The 21,117-nt window shown below is 44.9% G+C and overlaps 1 protein-coding gene across 2 annotated transcripts in view; it reads right to left on the bottom strand.

Moving 5' to 3' along the window:
* Nucleotides 1-21,117, bottom strand: part of UBA2 (ubiquitin like modifier activating enzyme 2) — a 470,118-nt gene that overhangs the window by 375,156 nt on the left and 73,845 nt on the right. Inside the window, exon 3 of one of the 2 annotated variants that reach the window (XM_069607094.1) lies at nt 6,053-6,123. The exons of the other annotated variant lie outside the window; for it this stretch is intronic. Within the exon in view, the coding sequence (XP_069463195.1) occupies nt 6,053-6,123 (71 nt within the window). The remainder of the gene's footprint in view (nt 1-6,052; nt 6,124-21,117) is intronic. 2 annotated transcript variants of the gene reach the window in all.

The raw sequence follows: 21,117 nt of genomic DNA, 5'->3' as shown, positions 1-21,117 counted from the left end.
ACGAGAGATGTTGCTTGTCAAACCTTTTGGCAGGGACTTGAGACTGGAGATGCATCGTGCCAATGGGAAGAATATGAAGTGATTGACAACGGAGCTATACCACCACCAGCCATTGATAGTGAATGTCCTCCTGGTAGTTTGGATGCAGTCGTAGATCAATTCACAGAATCCACACCCGCAAAAAATAAGAGCACGCGAAAGTTGAAGACATTGTTTTTTTCTCCCATCTCCGGACAAGGAACAGATGTTGCAATGGAAGAGAATGAAGTGGACGACAATGAAACACCATCAATATCACTCAGCATAGCGGAAGACGATATCAGAGATTGTACCTTTCATGCGAGTGACATGTCCTCAACGTTACAGGCCGAACCAGCTGGGATGCAGAGTGACAGTATAAGGAAAGAGGCCAAATTCATTGTATTCGATAGCTGTTTGATGGATATTATTATGATGATGAAATGTGGGCATTGGGTTGGTGGGGAAGTATGTGGGGAGCCATTGATTAATGTGACTCGTGCAATTCGAGGCACTAACCTTAAAATACATGCCACCTGTACACAATATCATCCGTTCGCATGGTCTGCACAACCCATGCTGGGGCAACTGCCAGCAGGCAATCTACTTTGTGCAGCGGCCGCACTTTTTAGTGGTTCAAGTTTTAAAAAGTTACAGTATTTCTTTCAGTTTGTGGGAATCCATTTCATTGCGAAAAGTCAGTTCTACAAATACCAAACCGATTATCTATTTCCAGCCATCAGCGAAGCTTGGAGAATGGAAAAAATGTCAATGGAAAGTACATTCGCGGGCAAACGCTTCAGGCTAGCCGGTGATGGACAATGCGACAGTCCAGGATTTTCAGCCAAGTACTGCACCTACCACTTTCAGGACATGGAAAGTAAGAAAATTGTGAGTTCGGTGGTCGTGCAGGTGTCACAAAGTACATCCTCAGTGGCCATGGAGAAAGTTGGCTTTGTAGCATCATTGCAAGAACTACAATCGCGGGGAATGGTGATCGACCTGATAGCCACGGACAGACACGTTTCAATTGCCAAGACAATGAGAGAACAGTACAAAAATATAAATCACCAATTTGACGTTTGGCATCTTGCAAAATCAATCAATAAAAAATTGTCGGCTGCAGGAAAAAAAAAAGATATGCAAGGTATTTCACAGTGGTCCAAGTCAATCAGCAACCATCTTTGGTGGAGCTCAAAAACATGTGAAGGGTCGTTGGAAATTCTACTGGAAAAATGGCGGTCAGTAATGTTGCACTGTAGCAACGTACATCGATGGTCGACAAATGAGCATTTCCACAAATGTGAACATGGCCATTTGTCCACAGAGGAGGCACGGAAGAAGAAGTGGTTGATTCCTTCATCACCCACTCACAAGGCCATTGAAAAGATTGTATTTGATAAAACTATAACAAGAGATTTGAGGGGACTCACGGAATTCTGCCACACAGGAGATTTGGAGGTGTTCCACAATATGTGCCTAAAGTACAGGCCCAAAAGATTGCATTTTGGCATGGAAGGCATGATAAATCGGACTCTTCTAGCGGTCTTGGCACATAACCATAATGTTGGCCGTCAACAAAGTAGGACGACCGGAACTTTAGGGACGCTTCGCTACAATAAGGCCTTCACTAAAAGAAGTAAACAATGGGTGATCAAACCAGTGTTTGAGGATATGCAATATGAGTTTATTGAGAGACTTATCGTAGATGTCCTCGATAGGCACATACATGGAGTGGTGAACGAACCTATGCAGGGGACAACTGCATTGCCACCCAACATTGCCTCTGTTCCATGTCCACCTAAAGCAGAGCTCATTGAGAAATACACATCACGGTTTAAATGATTGTAATTCGATTGTCTGTTCTCTCGAGTCTCCTCATGTTGCAGGCCCATTGCAATTAAACCAAACAGTAATATAAATCATTTTTACAAAAATTATAGAATGTTTCCGTATTACAAACACATGGCCGACCCATAGGGACAATAAAAAAAAAGGCACGCAGACAAGATGCCCTTACACTAACTGGAGCTAACTAGAAATGTGTGCTCGCTCAAAGTGAAGGTCAGCTGCTTTGATGTTTTGCTCGGGTGGCGGAACGGCCCACGACCCAATATAAGGTTCTATTGTGATTTGACCTTGACAGGCCGGGACCATCCTGAAAGACTAAGAAAAGATAATGAATAAAATTTCAGAAACGAAACGATGAGCCACGTTCATTAGAAGAAGTAACGTCGGCAAAGAAGGAGTGGTGTTTCGGGTCTGCCCTACACAGAGACACAATGGAAAATGCAAATATAATGTAAGTAACTTTTGATGAGTTTATACCGCAATTTCATTACTATACAGTGGCTTTAAAGACGGGTTCAGTTGTACTTGTTCGTTCTATGTGGCATAGTGTTTTCTACCGCGCACTATCTGGAGGAGAAACATCTGCTTTTACTGAAGCACCTCAAAACCTTCCTCTTTGCTTCTGCTTTCTCTCTCCCTCTCCCCTGCTACAACTGGTCCACTGTCTGCGACCTCGGTCCTGGGCCCTTCCACTCTCCACCTGCACTGCCTCCCTGTCAACCCCTGCACTGGGGGACTGTCTCAGTATCCTACAGCCCCCCCTTCCCAGCACTTGTTCTGCACTTAGCTTGCACTTGCCACCAGCTGGCCCTATTTATTTATTATTTTATGCTACTTACCTTGTACTCCACTCCCCCCCCCTCCATGCCTCGCCACGCCTTTAAACACTTGTGTACACCCAGTAGCGCTGTCCTCGCTATGAAATGAATAATTTTAATAAGGATCTGATGGTGAGACTAATTTCATTTTTTATGTTTTTAGGTACATCATTCACTACTGTCTGTGTCACGAGTACCAGACACCGGCGGACGGCTTCTACAGCCGCCAGTTGCTTCTCCGCGTGAACAACGTTACCACCCTGACCATTTTATGGGACGATCGCCAAGTACAAGTATGCCCTTACGCGGTACTAACGGTTAGATGCAACATACCTACCGTTGTGGTGGCCTAGTGCCTCGTTGTTGGAACAGCCATGCGATTATCAGTGCGACAGAAGAGCTTATTTTTATCGTAAACCAACACCCTGTGTACTGCACACGAACATCGCTTGCCTCAAGACGAACTAATTTGGATCGAGAGCAAAGAAAAATGCAAATCGCTGAATATTCTCTAAACATTTGATGTCCAATAAACGTACTTTGCCAAATGTACAATCTTGCCGTTTGCTTTTAAACCACGGTTTCACATTCCGAATTGTGGTGCTGTATTGTGAGATGCTCTAAGACCCTGTGTACAGCAAAGGACCATCGCGTTCCTCAATACGAACTTTTTGGAACATGAGCAAATAAAAATGCAAATCGCTGAATATTCTCTAAACATTTGATGTCAAATAAATGTACTTTACCACATTTACAATCTTGCGGTTTGATTTCAAAGTACAGTTTCATATTCCGAATTGTGGTGCGCTGTATTGTGAGCTGATCTGTGTTGATTTCCGGGGTCTGTGTGGAGTCGCGTAGAAGACGCCTGGGCGCGTTTGCCTACGCAGCTCAGTCACGTCACGGATAGAGGCGGGGAATATGAATGGTGTGATAAAGTCTGTTTCAGGGGCGGGGGATTTGATTTAGTGCCGCAAAGGCAGGTGAGCCAGGTCGATGCGGCGGAATGATAGGATTATCACAAAATGGAGGCTGATTTCGAGTGCGATAATGGGCGAAAAGTCGGGTAAGGTCCATAGGAAAGTTTCCTACGATCTACCGATTTATGCTTACAAACACATGGCCGACCCGTAGGGACAATAAAAAAAAAGTCCCGGAACTCTCCTTTAAATGTATCCTGTTGTAAATGTGCAGCGCTTTGGTATAATATAAGCCAAATAAATACAAATACTAAGAAATTAAATAAGCAGGTGGTAATATCACACAACACTCAAGTTATAAAACATATATACAGTCACCTTTAGGGTCTTGAAAATTCAGTCAGTCAGACAACAAAAAGAAGTTAAGTAGTGATGCAGTAGAATAAAAGGAATTCACAGGAATTACTCTAACTTTGCAAATCCAATCCCTACGATGCATGGGGTCTCGTGCCCTAAAGTCTCAAAGCTTTTTTGAAAAAGGGCTGGTGAGGGAAAAGTTTTTGCGCTGGAGGAAGGTGTTCCTGTATTTGTTCCAGTGCAGAAACCACGCATCACAGCTGAAGAAAGTCTCCCACCTCAGGACCCAGTCGGCAGCAGGGAGCTGAAATTGCGCCGGAAGACCCCTTTTCTGCACAAGCTGAAGACCACCCTAGAGTTCTGGGGACAGAACTCGGAACAATGCTGCTTCGGTAGCCCAATTTGGAGCTGGTCAGTCCACCTTTGTGGTCCAGGACACTTCCGAAGGCACCACTTGCTTGAGTACCAGAATATGCCGGGACCAGTTGTTCCCACCGGTCCAGAGGGTTGAAGCACCAACGAGTGTCTTCAGAGATCAGTAGCCAGACAGGGCTCCAGCCAGATTCGGTCTCCAGGCCTCTTCAGGGATTGTCCTCATGTCTTCCACAGTCTTCACACCTACAACATGAAACTTGGCCCCTCTTCAGAACTGCTGGAACAGCTACAGAAAATCTCTTATCGCAAAGTCAGGTGAGTGATCAGGCTCAGCCCTCCAATGGAAAGATCTGCCCCACACATGCACACCACAAGTGGTCCAATCAAAGACCACTGGGGGTTTCAGGCAAGCATGCACACCAGACTCAGACGCCAGTATGTGGATTGGGACCAGACAGTCCCAGCCCAACTCGTGGTACCCCACTAAAGTGGTATGCACTAGCTTGCGAAAAGCAAGCCTTTGCTGGTCATGCACTTGCCCATAAAAGGAAATTCCTAGCCCGACAAAGCAGGAAGAATGCCAAAGGATTAGATTGGCAAGGAACAATCAAAATAAATCTGGTAGCACAGCCATATTTGGACACTAGCCATTGTTGGTGGTCTAATGCGGGATGGATAAAAAGTACAGTAAAAAGTAAGAAAAAGAACTGTACCACCAGTTTGTCCTTAGACACACCTTAGGTAAATCAAAAAATCCCTTTGTGTGTGTCTGGGGTCATACAAAAAGAAACCCCATTGCACTGCATTTTAAGAAGCATTGTGCAATGATAAAACGTTACCAGAAAAGGTAAAGTCAAAAGACTAACCGAAACAGTTTCCCAGTACCGACAGTATGAAGGACTAGTCAGTTTACCAATAACATGAGGAAAAGCTCCATGGTGAAGCAGAGGGCTTAACTACACTTTAAAAAGTCCGATCAGTGTGAAAAACAAAAAGTAAAAAGTTTGGGGGGTGGGAGGGGCCACAGAATATGGAGGGAAAATTGCTGAGAAAAACGTTACTAACTCTTCCTTCAGAGGGGCAACTATTCATTGAACTTTCTGCTTCTGGCATATATACCTGCTGCATTTGAGAACTTCCATATCAAATTTAATACATTTTGTACCAGAAGGTCTATAAAGCCTACCAATTATGAAGATTTCGCTCTGCTTTGCAAGTAAAACCATGAACTCTTCCCATGCATCCATCTGAATACAAGTGATAACCTCCATTTCCTCAAATATATACCCCTCGCCTCTCTAAAAACTGGGCATGGACTTTTTTTTTAAATACATCACTAGAATTGGACGACTTCACCCAATATCCACCGGCACTTTATTTCAAAATTAATGGCACAGGTTGTTTTCTAGGAGTTGTATACAATCCCTTCAGAGGCTCACCGCTGTGGCCAAGAGAAGGATGATTCTCTTTCAAGCTCTAAACAGATTCTGCAGGTACTCAAAACTGTCCTCCATATACTGGAGGGTGGCAGGGGATGGGGGGGGGGGGGGGAGGAATTCTTGGTGGTTTTTGGGAGACAATGCCCCCCCTATCCCCCCCACTCCCCCACCAAACATCTACAAACGTAGGCTGAGTTTTGGTGTTCAAAGGGAAGCAAAAACAAACAAAAAAATCGTCATGCAAGGAACCACTTTTAACAAGTTAAAAACTTACTTCATGATGCTGTCATGATAAGCTTGAATATCAGCTTCTGGGCAAAATTTAAGCACACTTTCTTTAGCAACCTGAAAAGGAAACATTAATGTTCATTATTTACATTAAAAGTCATGGACACATCTAAAGTGATGCGACTACCTTTGTACCTTAGTGCAATCATGAGTGTTTTGTGAACAGCAATTTAGTACAGAGCTGCAGACACAGGAAACCGGGTGCAGTTTAGGGTGCACACTAGCAAAAAACATTCCGGTTCAAACATGTGGATTTTCAAACCGCAAAGAAATCTCAGCCTCCAGTCCAGTTTTCAGCCTGTGCTTTGTGAGTCAAGTTAATAAAAAAGATCCTTCTCTTGTTGGGATCACAAAAAGGGGGAAGAGCGAGCGTGTACAGGCAGCTTTAACTCGGCCCACAAAATGTGCACTCTCAACTAGTCATTAGCACGTGATAATGGACTACTTGAGAGTCAGAAATTGTGTGCTGTGCACATGGAGGACTGAGGGAGTGGATGAACATTTATGCCGGCTGTTAGCTTGCAATAAACACATGGATAAGGGATTACATTAAATGCAGGACGAGGTCACCGGATCTCTCCATAAAGTCACAGAAGAGCAGTGGATGCCCTTTGGGCTAGCCTGCCTTTCTGAAAGTGTTTCCACCTCATTGGACATTCAGAGCCTGCGCATCCTCTGTGCCAGAAAGTTATGCCTGCACAGAGTTGTGTGTATGGCCAACACTTACCGTGATTTTTCTCCCACGAGAATGGGACATACTGGTGTAAAACAAAGTGGGGGAGGATGGATTTATGTCAGCTTGCCGGTGCCACCCGCCCCATCTTTCAGCACTCAAATGTGTGGCCTCCTCGCACTGCATTCTCTGCAGTCTCACTCGCCGTCCTGAGCCACCCCCACTGCCGGCACATCATTTGGCTGGCAACTGTAGTAACAGTAGTCACATTGGTAGTAGTTTCACAATTTTTGGGATTCAACTCAACCTGCGTGCGCGTTCACCCAGGGCGTCCTGAAAGGCAGATACTTGGGGGCTTTTGAATAACCGTGCCCGTTATTTGCTTGTAGTTGTGGTAGGCAAGTATGTGGCCAGTTAGGCGTATTATTAAATAGTAAATCGTGCTCGTGCGTTATGTAACATTGCACCATTTCGTCTCCTTGCATCGTTTCACATTCCATGACTAAACCCAATATAGATGTACCCACTTAAAACGAGATTCCTGTTATGTTTATTACATCCGGTTATCGACTGTACTATTAAATGCCCAAACATGCTACTTCCTGTACAGACGATATTGTGGTTTACCGATAGCTCATCCGTCCCATTGTGAGCTCAACTGCAAAGCTTTTCAATTTTACACGCTGATAAGCGGGACCCCCCCCCCCAAAAAAGCGGTTTTGCAATTCTGCATAAAACCATGAATCAAGCGCATTATTTTCATTATCGCTTCCTTTTCCACTTACAAGTTACACATTTCAATGCAGAGATCAGTTAATTCCACTATTGTTATTCATTTGGTGCATCGTCAAACCAAATATTGCAGACCTGCTGTCCAACTCAACTTCCCTCTGAATAAAAACAGTTTCATTTTAATGTGCCTTACGATAGGGCGTTGCCCACTTTTAAAGTCGTTGTTTGGTAGCTGTTCCCACTCGCATTCAAATGTATATTGTAGATTACCATTTCCACTGCCATGGTGCGTTATGGTCGGATCACTTACTTATTCCATTATAATAACAGTTTTTACTATCAGAGTTGGTCAGCCACGTGCTTAGAAAACTGCAAAACGTCATACTCGATCACCTTTTTTGCAGCTGCAAGAAATGCTGGACTCTACGAGGTTCCTATACATACTGCATCAAGAAGGTACTAGGTCAGTCATTAAAATCCGGCCGCATCGTAAAAAGTACCTTGAGCTCACAGGAGTCACAACCGAACTGTAGATGTTTTCCGGCTGCCGTCCTTCATGCACACTTGCGCTGATTTTAAGACTTGCTAGACTGCAGAGATTTTTTAATCGGAGGCTAAATCTATTAGTAGTCCAAAATGAAAGCTGCTAGAATCCATTTTAAAATTCTTTTTGTTGTAGTGCGTCATTTAGTTTCCCCCAATCATCCTCCTTGGGCTACCTTCTGGGTTGAGAAACGTAACCAAATCAAGCACTTTTCTTCTTGGGAAAAAAAAATATATCTTATTTAATAAGAAATTAAATGTTGGTGACAATCTGTTCCACTTACTTTATTACAAGTTAAACAGAGCTTTGAGAAAGTTTATGGTCTCAGACCGATTTCTCATTGATTAGGTCATCTCGAAAACAAACTGACAAATCGTGGGATTCCGTCTGTTCTCCCTGTGAGGCTAGGATGTGAGACCACCTTCATCCCTCCCTAGGTAAAGCAGCAAGTGGGACCTCCATGGCAGAGAGAAAACACGAACACCCCCCCCTCCCACCCCCCACTAATGGCATCTAACAGACATGAGGAACAAGCTAATGTTTATTTTTGTGGTGTAGAAACATTAAATCAACATGAGGAAGAATATTTATGGAATACTGAGAAGATTGTATTAAACTCGCACAGAGTACTCAGGAAACCATGAAGGACTTTGACGTCCCGCCAGGGAAGACCCAGCAACGCATTATAAATCCAGTAGGAAGAGTGCCGTTTGGAGAAGGAGAAGCCGATGAGTTTCGAATCAGCTGTGTGAGGAGAGCTGAGGGAGACCAAAATGTGCAGCTTCTGAGCTTCGAAGGAATCTGGTGCGCAAAGCCAACACAACAGAACCCTGAAGCTGAGAGAAGGAAACAGTGTAGCAACCGAAGCCTGGGTGGTGGCGTGACCGTGAGGCATGGACTGAGGAGTACAACTGCGACATAGACTACAGACCAGTTCACAGCACAGAGCGCGTACTACACACGCGAGAGAGAGAAACCGAGAACCACAAAGCCGACTGGAGGAAAGGATCCGACCCTAAAGGCAGGCCCCGGGATGTTAACCCCAAGAGAAAGGAGGTAATGGGCAAGGCGGGAGGGATACCGAATGTAACAAATGGAAGAAGCATGCCAGTCCCAGTGAGGATCCGAAGTTACGATTACCAAAGAAGAGTGGCAAGTTATATGAAAACACATACTTGTTTCAGTGCAAGGACTGGACATGGTATAGAGAAAAAAGTGGCAAGTGTGATAAACAAGTAGGGAGAGAGACCAAGTTGTCAAGCAAAGGATAGGGGACTGGAGTCCCATTTCCGAACTGTACAAACTGATAAAGTAAGAAAGACCTTTGACAATTAAAGTGACTGTGCTGAAAAGCAGACCACAGGAGAAGGGGGTCCATTTCCTGTGCCTTAGTTGGTTTTGATAGTGGTAGGCACAGAATAGGATAAGTATGTTTTGGACAGAGGACATATCTTCCCCTTGGACTCACAGGCAGACAAGCACCCTAGTTCGTTTGTGTTAGGTAGGGCAAACCTAGGTGTTTGCAACTTTTCATTTTGATAATAAAGTTTTAAAATGGAAAGCAAGCCTCTGTTCTTCAGACCCGCCACACAACCCACCATGCCTAGTAAAGCATTAGTTTCTGTTTTTTTAAAAGCTCTTCTCATGTGGACTTTGGTCTCCCTATTCCAACTTTTAAATGGGTCACTTATTCAGGGAATATTTCCAGAGAACTTGAAGGACAGGTTTCAGAACCCCACTTTTGGGGAGAGCTACACTGGGCACCCAAGTAATTTTTGTCCCATCAGTAGCTTACCCTTTCTGGGAAAGACTTGGATAAAGCAGTGTCCTTCCAATAGACTGCTCAGATGGAATAACATCAGTTACTCTGCTGGCATTATCATTCAAGCTTCAGGGGTCAACAGCTCAGAGCCTGTAGTCATTCATGTTTTAGGGAGGAGAGACTACAAGGGGGAGGGGGCCTCATCAGGGCAACTGGTTGTGGGGATTCCAATTTACTTGTGCTTCTTGGCCTCACAGTGGCCTTTGATTTGGCGGATTATAAGGCACTCGTAATTCAATCCCAATGCATTGACATTAAGGCTTCCATTTTTTCATTGTGAACTCAGTCAAAAAAAGGACCTGAATCAATCTGTCCAGAACCGTTTAGTCTCCTCTGGCATACTGCCTGCTCACTGTGGAGGTGTATCTCATCTGCCATTTTTAAATGGAAGCGTTGGGGTCGTTTGATAGTCTGTGGTTGGAAGAGGTCTAGCACCTGGAGGTTTGTTTAAATCAGAGTGGGTCCTGGATGGTGGCTGCAAATTTTAAGTTTAATTTGTCCAAGGCCGTTTTTTCACTTCTCCCTGTGGATTCCAAACTGTCCATCACTAGTGAAAAATATGAAGCCTGCTACAAACATTCCGAAGCAATAATTTCAGCAAACGTAAACAAAGTCTTTCCTACTCAAAATTAAAATCATAACTCTAAACTACTTGACACTCATTTTGTCGTTTTATGGCGAGTGTTGTCAAGTAATTGTGTGTAGTGCGAGAGGATGCCAGATTTGTAGTCCGATATTTATTTTCTCAGTTTGTATTAACCTTAGCACTCAACATTCGTAGGCTTTTATTTGTATAGGTAGCAACCTTAAAAAATTAGTTAACATCGTATTATACATGAAATCCTACAGTATATTTTTCTCAATTAGACCGCAGTCTGATGTTACCACATTCTTCTTCTTGCCTGGCTTGAGAAAGATTCACAGAAATGTGAAATAAGTTTTCCTTTGTGCAACCTTCGCTACGGTGCAGTGGTAATGACAACATTGATTATTATCTATAGATTAGACTCTCAGGAATCGTGTGAGGGTGGTGTATATAATACATTAATTACTGCAATTGTATTTCTGATGCTTGGATCTGCTTAGATTCACATGCTGTGCATAGGCTGACATCTAGTGGTAGTCGCAGAGTATTGCAGGACTTGTTTGAGATTCAAAAAGGGACATCGACTAGGTGTGTATGTGTGTAATACTATTCCTTGTGTGATGTGTACTGAACCCATGGTTCTTCACACGTCAAAGTCCCTCAGAGTGTTTTATTTCTGACATGCGCGAGCATGAAGCGTTTGCCCGAGTACAGGAAAGTTAAGGTAGAAAAAATTAAGGTGAAAAAGACATCTATGCATCTTAAAAACCGACAGGGGAAGGGTGGGCGCATTTGAATCTAAGCAGATACAAGTATCAGAAATACGATACACAATGCATGTATGCCTTCTGACGCTTGTGGAACTGCTTAGAATCACATGCTGTGCATAGATTAGTGAGCAGTACCTGGAGAAGGAGGTGGAATGTTTGAAGGTACACCGCTTGACCCCCCTGGGAATCTGCTTTTGAGTGTGCGTCTAAGCAGTAGTATTGTGTAAATGTGTGGATGGAACTAGTAGCTGCTTTGCAAATTGCATCTAATGGAACATTTGCAATAAAAGCTAGAATAGCCCCTGTACCTTGATTAGAGTGGGCTCTTGGTGTGAAGAATTTGTTAGATCATAAATAGCAAACGTGGAAGCATTCGACTATCAATTTTAAGATGGCAGACTTCGACACATGATCTCTTGCCCTACCAGCTGCAATGAAGAACTGATCTGTTTTCCGTAGTGGTTTAGTTTTGATCTAAGTAGTACATGATGGCTCTCCTTATATCCAGAGTATGGAGGCTTCTTGCTGCTGAATGTGTTGGGTTTTGGTAAAAAGCTGGAAGTTGAATGGATTGCTTAGCAGGGAATTTTGAGAAGAATTTATGTGAAAAGCGAGGATGCGTTCCTCGAACCACCGTGTCTTTGTGAATAGTAATTAAGGGATCTTGAACAGAGATGGCTTGTAGTTCCGGGACCCTTCTTATTGATGTAATGGCTATAAGAAAAGCAGTCATGTGTTAGATGTCCAAGACTAGCCCTGTGCATTGGTTCAAAAGGTGGACCCACAAGTTTTGCGAGCACAACATTTAGGTCCCATCCTGGAGGTGGATTAGAAATTTCAGGGTATAACCTCTAATCCTTCCATGAAAGCTTTAATTAAAAGAACTTTCGCCCATGACACTTTGCTCTGCGAGGTGATGTAACATTTATAATATTACTCTCTGTATGGATTTGGAGACCTTGGATTTGTTTCTCTGTAATTATGCAGATGATTTCCAGTTAGCACTGGAAATCAGTGGGGACTATGAAAAGGATCAACATGTATTACACTCCGTCTACTTGACCATTAAGAACTGGATGACAACAAATTGGCTATGTCTGAATGCTATCAAGACTAAGCTTATGTTGTATGGTCCTTGACAAGCCAGAGATAAGCTTGGTCACTTCTTTGCCAAATCCAAAATTGATGGTAGCCAGATCACGGTAGTACATAAGGTAACGACCCTATGTACTTACCTAGAAGCTAGTGTGGACAGTGGTGCCCATGTGGATGCCATTACCAAAAGCACACACTACCATCATAAGGTGCTACAGCAAGTTGCCCCACTAGTCTCTACAGAAAATTGGGAAAAACTGGTTAGAGCAGTGATTCTACCCAGTGTAGATTATTGTAATGCTTTGTTAGGAGGTGCAAATAAGACAGATATCCATAAACTACAAAAGATCCAAAATGCAGAAGTCCGCATTATCTACCGGATGAAACGTACCGAACCAACATCGGCGGCACGAAAGAAACAGATTCAATTTAAATTGTTGACTACCTGCCATAAATGCGTTTTTGGTGACGCGCCAGCCTATCTTAAAAAGAGGCTGAATGCCCATCAACCTAAGAGAAACCTTCGCTCCTCCAAGGCCTGCCTATTAGAGATAGATCGGGTCAAGAGAGTAGGTGGACATGGCCGTGCTTTCCATGTGCAGGCAGCTCGAGCCTGGAATGCACTGCCAGAACACCTAGGCATAATGGACAACCATTTTGCTTTTAGAAAGCATCTGAAGACTTGCTTGGATAAGTAGAACTCCTCTTTTATCACTTTCCCTGCTTTGGCGCCTGGATGCCCATGGGCTTTGGCGCCCTATAAATCTATTAACATTACGTAAGCAGAGAATGCTGCTAAATGCACTGTTGGAACCCAGAGTCTAAAAGGCAAAGCAGACAGTGCACTATATGTGAAGGTAAACGTGTTCGCCTTGGAAGCAAGACGAAACGAAGCAACACAGGTTTGATCACCAGGTCCACGCTTAGAAACCTCTGGGCATTTAAGCGCGCTATAAAAAAAATGCAACTAAGACAAAAATTACAATTATGCAACTAAAAAAACAAACAATTCCTGTAACAGCGCCTCGATGCCTGCGAGCTGTGTGAGCGCTTTCAAAATGCAAATAAAATAAAAATAAATAAAAATAGTCAATTGGATAGAAGTTGCATGACTTCCAAATGACAAATCGTTTCCACTTGTTCAAACAACAGAGTCTTGTGTCAGGTTTGTGCCTTTTAGGATTCCGACACCTTTGTGGAAGGTGTAAATGCCCAAACTCTGACTTCAGGAGCCAGGCTGCCAAGTTCAGAGTTTGAGGATATGGATGGAAGGTTGTCCCCTTGTGTTGGGACAGCACGTTGTATTGGCACAGAAGTGGGATTGGTTTGAACACAGACAGTTTGAGTAGGCGTGGAAACAATGGTTGACGTGGTTGCCGTGCCCACATTGGTGCTATTAGGATCAGAGTGACTTTCCTGGTGCATTTTGTGAACTATCTTGTTAAGGACTGGTGCTGGGGGAAAACATACATTTCCCTCACCAGCTCAACAGGGTGTGCCCCTTGGACTTTGTTTGGGGAAACCTAGATGCAAAGTCTGGGCATTGTGTCTTTTGGTGAGTTGCAAATAGATCCAAGTCTGGTTGCCCCCATTGGGCAAATGCATTGTGTAGTTATCTGCGTGAATTTGCCACTCGTGTTCTGTGGGAAGCTGCAGATTTCTGCCCAAGTTGTCAGCTAGTGAATTGTGTTCCCCTGGAGCGTGTTGGGAATAGTAGGAAAATGCTGCTTTGGAGAGACCATTTCAATATTCTTTGGGATAACCTGGACAGACTTGGAGAGTGTGCCGCCCTGCTTGTTGAGGTAGAACATGGCAGTGGTACTGTGAAGACTGGAACCGTTTGTCCTGCTAAGTGATTTTGAAGCTTGTAGGGCCTTGAGGACCACTAGCAACTAGTAGGTTGATGTGATTTTTTGCTGTGGATTGTGTACATATGCCGTGTGCAGTGTGATCAAGGTATGTGCTCCCCATCCTGAGAGAGAAGCGTCTGTTGCGAGTGGCCTGCACTGGAGGGTAGCAAAAGGGTTTCCCTTTTAACATATTTTCTCTTAACCACCAGGGTAGAGCCTGCACCTAGAGCTGCGAAACTACCACTAGATCGTCCCACTGACGGTTTGCATGAGACCATTGTTCTCGCTAGCCACTCTTGCACAGGACGCATACGCAGCGCACACATGGGACCAGGTATATGCAAGACGCCATCATCCCGAGAAGTCGCATTGCCTTGCGCACGGTTATCCGACGACCGGTGATAAGAGGGATTTGAAACTGCATATTTTGGACTCTTGTTTCATGAAAAGACTAAGACTTCTCGAGTGCTCTCAGGAATTGCTTTACTTGACTGTGGATGGTTCTTGACTTTCTCATTGATGGCGCACCCCAATTGGAATAATGCATCGATTGTTTGAGTGTTTTGACACATTTGTGGCGAGTCCTGTTGTGAGCCAGTCGCCCAGGTAAGGGAACACTGGGATGGTTATCCTTTAAGTGCGCTGCTACCAATGCTAGAACTTTGATGAACACCCATGGCGCTGATGAAATGCCAAAGGGGAGCACTTTGAACTGAGAGTGGGCATGTCCTAATTGGAAGCGCAGGTATTTTCTATGCGCTTGCAACACAGAAATAAGAAATTATGCATCTTTCATGTCCCATATTGCCATGTTATTCCCCCCCCCTGTTTTAAGGAGGAGAAATTACTTCTTGGAGTGTTGTCATTCCAAACTATGTGTTGGCTGGATGCAGGTCTAACACTGGGCGCAAAGTCAAATCTTTTTTGGTACCAAGACGTACACTGAATAGATACCCTTGTTGAGCTTGTGAGTTGGAACTAGTTCTATTGTGCATTTTTGAAGGAGAAAATGGATTGCTTCCTGTCCTGCAGGATTTCTTGATGTTGTGGCAACCTCTTCCTGTGTCTTGATGGATGATGTTGGGGTTTTTCTAAAAACTTGATAGAGTAACCCCCTCCCCTCTGTAGATGACAACCACTGATCCGATGTTAGTCCCTCCCATTCGTGGGCGAATTGAGAAATGCAGCCTCCTACTGGGGAGACATGGTGGTGGGGGGGGGGGGACTTGGACGTGAATGTCAGAGGTGAGGTGCATCTAGCAGCGGCAGCTCTATTCCTACCCGGAGCTCTTCTGCAGGCCTTTTGAAAATTGGACTGATAAGGGGTGTATTGGCTCGGAGGGTTAAACCAGGGAGAGGATTGGCCCAGACTGTATCCGGAGTGTGAGAAGCGTGGGAATATTTGCCCGCGAAAGGAACAGTGTGTGTTAAATTCCCCTCATTGTATAAAGGGTTGGATATCTGACCTAAAGTTATTAGGGTCTCGTGATCTTCTTTTGCACTTTTATGGGGCATCTTCAACTGCTTTGCCAAAAAGAACATTGGGCTCAGTAAAGTAGCCTTCTTTCTACTTTAAATTCAGATTTGGTAGCCAAGAATACAGTTTTAAAAAGTGTCCCTTCTGCAAGGATGCGGCCAGCATGATCTTCTGCGTCGAAATTGTTTTTTGAGAGACTGCACTTGGCAACCTGTTTGCCTTCAGATGCTGATTTTTGAATCTGGCATTTTAAAGGCCCAGGAACTCTGTCATGTTGTTGGAGGACAGTGTCCCATAAATGGCTGTCGTGACTGGCTAACAAGGTGTTATTGTTTGCAATGAGTGTTTGATATGCCGCTGATGTAGCCTCTTTCCTCTATAGGGTATACAGTGTTTTGCTTTCTTTCTCAGGGGTGCATGCGCTTTTCCTTGTGGTAGTAACAACCAGGGAATCTGGTTTAAGCTGTCCCATGATATAGAGTGGCTCTGTAGGTGCAGGCCTAATTGTTTTCTATCTTCTAGGATGTACAGTTATAGTTAAAGATTGAGTCAGTCAAGAGGGCTGAATGCTTCTTTGCAATGATTGAACAGGATAAATTGTATGACTAATTTTGTGTCAACCTAAAATATCATCCACAAAGTCTGCATCTTGTAGAGCTTTGTGCGTGTCCATTTTAAAATGCTCTGCTGCCTTAATGAGTTGGTCATTTACTGCAGCTGGTTATGTACAGGAGAATCAGCAATGGGCTGATCCTGGTTTTCAGGTGACGGTAAGACGTATAGCCCGGGTCATCCTCACAATACTCATCTTGAGTACATTGGTAATCTTGAGTAAATTGGTCACTGGTCCCATGAAATGGACAAAGCATGACTCTTTATGGTTTGTTCAAACTTGTCTCTAGTCACTGGCTTCAGCTAGGGACATTTTGAAAACTGAAAAGTATGTGTGTGATCCTTTCCCAGAGAGTGTAGAGCTTCTGATAAAGATGTGGAAGGTGCATATTGTGAGTCTTCTGACTCACAGCCATGTGCATCGAAAGAACAGCTAATTTTATAGGAGTAGGCTCTTTGAAACCGGTTTTGAACCCAACTAAATGTGGACGTGCGTCGAGGGTTTGAGTCTCTTTGCTTGTTTTTCGGCAGGCGACAGGAATAATTGTTTAGGCGTGGTGGCTGTAGTTACTTTTTTCAGGCATTTGGTTCGGCTGTTTGTCATGCAGCCATTAAGCAGGTGTGGGCCTAGAGGACAAAGGACGCTTCGAGCTAGAAAGTGCTTTACTGCTTTCCTGTGACACTATGTGGCAATGTTTGTCCAACTATTTAGTCAATGTACGGCTAGGGGGTTGTATGCTTGGTGCGATGCAAACGTGTGCCTGTCGCAGAGTGTGATCTCCATCACAGGACCGCCGGCCTGCATTTGGGAGGCGGTGACTGGCACTAGGAATTCAGAAGAACCCATGTAGTCTATGGTGTTACTTTGTGCGCCGTAGTTGCCTTGTTCCTCCTCGGACTCGTCGGGGCCCATTGGCACACCAATGGATGCCTCGGCCTGCATGGCGTGGGCCACCCAATGTTTTGTACGCCAGTCCTTTAATGGCTTTGGTTTAAATAGTTGATAAGATGTACAGTGTTTCTCAGTGATCCCTGGTGAGGCAAGGATTGCATGCCCTAAGGGTATTTGCGATTGTAGGACAGACCAAATTTAGAGGGTGTATTTTCCATAATTGGTGTAAAAGGCAGCAAGACAAATGTAAAGGAGCGAGAAAGGAAAAGGCATTCTTTATGAAAAAAAGAGTATACGACAATCCCACCCTCCCTACTGTAACAGGCCGAGGCCTGATATAAGCCGAAGTCAACAGTCGAGGAGCTGCCAGCGAAGCTTCGGATCTGAAATGAAGGATGGTTGTAGAAACTATAAATAGGAGCGGGCGTGAACGACTAATACGTTTATAACTATGAAATAAATGGCTGTGAGGAATTCAATAAGATGCACTCCCCAGGGCTTTTTTGAAATGTTATATGAAATTGAATGATGGTAGATCAACCTTGGAAAATGTGTGGTGCTAATCCGCACACATTTTCCTATTCTCACTGCACGACAAACACATAGACCTGTGTACTCCGCGTGGACACATAGTACAAGCGCAGTCCCGCACACCCCCGCGGCGTCACATTTAGTTGGAATGCGACACCCACGAGTACATCAAGGCATCTCAAAAGTGGAGGGCAAAACCTTCCTCCTGCCATGGCTAGCCTAATTAAATAACAAAGGCTCCATGGATCCGCCCTATCCTTTGTTGGCCATGCCGGTGGCAGAGACGCATAGTGATGAGAATTAATTTAAGCAGGCCCACAAGAGGCCTGTTCGCAGGGCTAACAAACGACAGGAAGCCAGCTCCCGCCGCTTCGTATCAATGACAGTGAGCAGTCATGTCTGGTACATGTGTTTACATTCGGCAACCTCCACATGGGGACCCCTGTCAGAGGGTAGGAGTATATGATTTGATGGAGACAAAGTCTGTTCTCTCAACAACTTCATGGGAGACCTGCCTTTAATCCACAGAGAGCTCAAACCAGAGACTTTTTGATCCACAACTGACAGGAAGATGGGTGGGACTTGGAAGTACATGTTTTCACCCTTTACCTTTCCTGTTGCAGAGCACTCTGGTTATGACACATAACAGAAGATTGTTGGTGGGGATGCAGGATTGGTTCATTCAGGTAGGCTTATACTCCAATCACTGGGTCCCATTTGGCTTTAAAAGAGGGTTGAGCCCCTCTTTTGGGAGATATTCTGAAGACTTCACAAGGAGTAACAAGAATAACTCATTTGGACCCTGGCTGAAAGTACAGTCTGCACAATCCCTCCCCTAAACATCTCCCAGGAAACATAGGGAGATACTGAATCCAGAGGACCCTCCAGCAGCTCCGGAACCAGTACCCAGCCAGCACACAGCGTGCCCGGCTAGGCTCTGCAAGCAAGCTTCCTAGGTGGGAAGTGCCAGGGAGTCTCTGAACCAAACCAAGGACAAGGCCATTGCCTGCAACAGCTGATTTCCCTGTGAAGCGACGGTAAGCGCACTAAAACTGTGCATGCAAATTCGGAAATAGCGCTCCCAGCCACGCGCACCGGAATTGCCTCTATCTGCCTCCATACTTGCCCTCTGTGCCTTATTGCACCTTGCCACCCTGTCCCAGGCCCAGTTGCCCTGCCCTGGGGTCCTTTGTGCTTGTGGATGCCATTGTGGTGCACGAGGAAGGAAGCACCTTACAAGATGGCCGCCTGCCGAGATTTACTGCCTTCTTCATCCTAACCCCAGCCTCAGGCCTCCCTACATGGCTCCGATTGGCTTTCTGGCCGTTTTTCACCAGCCTATCCAGTGAACGGACAGGCGAAAGCCGGCCCACGTCTGCAAGGCCCAAGGAGACAAGGCCAGCACCTGTCCTCAGCCTGTCACCAGCTGTCTGCCTCTGCATGAACCCCTCCACCTTGGTATTAAGGTAACATTACAGCCCTAGTGGCTATCGGACCATTGTCTGCTTTGTTTGAACACCTCCTCTTGCCCATGTGTACACGCCACCTACCGACTCATAGTGCTATCCTACTTTCACTAGCCTGCTGTGTCACAGATGCACGCTCAAACTATATTTGCTTCTTAACCATGCTCAGCGACCTGTACTCCCATCTCCCATTACTCTCGTCTTCACCTCCTCCCACAGCCACGTATTCACCGATGTGTTTTCATTACTGCTGCACTGTATGTGTTATCTTTATTGCTGCACTGTACTATGCCACAATCATGCGCATGTGTTCTATGATACACTTGCTTCTTTGGTGAAAACCCTCATATTTGTGTCATTTGAACTGCTGCCCATTGGTTGTCTACACCTCGTGGCACCACATAGGTATTGACCTTACTCCATATTTGGTAACTTACCCTGCTGCCCTACTTGCATTACCTTATCAGGGCTGTCTAAACGGCTAATTTGCTAACTGTTACCCTGCCTACATGCCTCACTTGTATTAACATATTTTGTCCACCACCGCTGCCCACTTGCAATCTGGCCTAGATGCTCAGATGCCATACTTGCATGGTACAATCTGTGTTGCATAAACTGCCAATTGTGAATAGATCTCACCCAGTTGCCTATTGCCACTGCCACACTCGTGCTGCTTGGCGGTGAGCTGGCCCAGGTGCCTCACCTGCATTGACCTACTTTGTTTATTCTCGCTGCCCAATTGTGTTCTGGCCCAGGTGCCTTACCTGCATTGACCTACTTTGTTTACTCTTGCTGCCCAATTGTGTTTTGGCCCAAGCGCCTAGTTGCCTAACAAGTACTGCCTTATTCGTGTTGACCAACTGGTACCCGGAATAGGTGCCTCTATTAGCACCGCCATATCCCTGCCGCTTAACTGAGTAAGATGTTAATTCTAACTATTCTGTTTTGCACTATGGCTGCCACATTACATACTGGTACTAGAAGCCTAGCGTGCTTCACCGAGCTCCCTCTAGCACCCATACTAGATCCTAGCCCGTTCAAACTGACAAATACAGCTTTACACTATGCTACGCCCTCACAACCCGCATTCCATATTGCCCCAGGGCCAGCATCCTTTGCTTCCCGACCTTGTGCCACGTCTAATAGAAACCTTAGACTCCGCGCCAGATTAACAAAATTACACGAACCACTAAGAAGATCCTTACCTCCCACCAACCTGAAGACTAACCTTCAGCATACTTTGAAACCTATTCATTCTAATTTATCACCTTCACATTCTATCGCCAATACTAATGCCCTCCAAACCAATAATCATAAACGGAAATCAAGCGATAATATCACAGCTAAACCTGTCCAGGTCAAAACTGTTACTGAGGCCCCCACCCTTAAAGGAGCACTTCTCAACGCAAGATCGCTTGTCGCCCATGCCCTTGACATTGCTGATCTAATCACAGAAGGCAATCTTGATTTCCTTGCGAATACCGAGACATGGCTACATAACGCAGCAGGACCATCGCTTATGCTAGCCATCCCAGATGGCTACACAATAGCCAGACAAGACAGAGATGGTGCACGAGGAGGCGGTATCGCGATCATCTCCAGAATGTGCCTATCCCTCAGACTAGCCCCTACCCAATTGTCACAATCCTGTGAAATTCTATCTGCTAAATTCCAGATAAATAATTCTCAATCACTCACCATCCATCTAATATACAGACCGCCGGGTCCTCTTGGCACTTTCGAGGAGGACCTGCATAATATACTTTCTAATAACCTCAAACCAACCTCTCAATTACTCCTATTAGGGGATCTCAACATAGGCTTTAATGACCTGATGGACAAAAATGCTACAGACATAGCTAACTTAATCAAGGCATTAGGCCAGTCTCAAAAAGTCAATAAACCCACCCATTTGAAGGGGAGAACATTGGACTGGATAGCGGATTATAACTGTGCAGTTACTATCTCATCTATCACTCCTCTTTCCTGGACAGACCACTC

Source organism: Ambystoma mexicanum, chromosome 1p, assembly GCF_040938575.1.
Source record: "Ambystoma mexicanum isolate Mex_15411 chromosome 1p, UKY_AmexF1_1, whole genome shotgun sequence".
Lineage (NCBI taxonomy): Eukaryota > Metazoa > Chordata > Amphibia > Caudata > Ambystomatidae > Ambystoma > Ambystoma mexicanum.
This window is presented reverse-complemented; position numbering and strand designations above follow the sequence as displayed.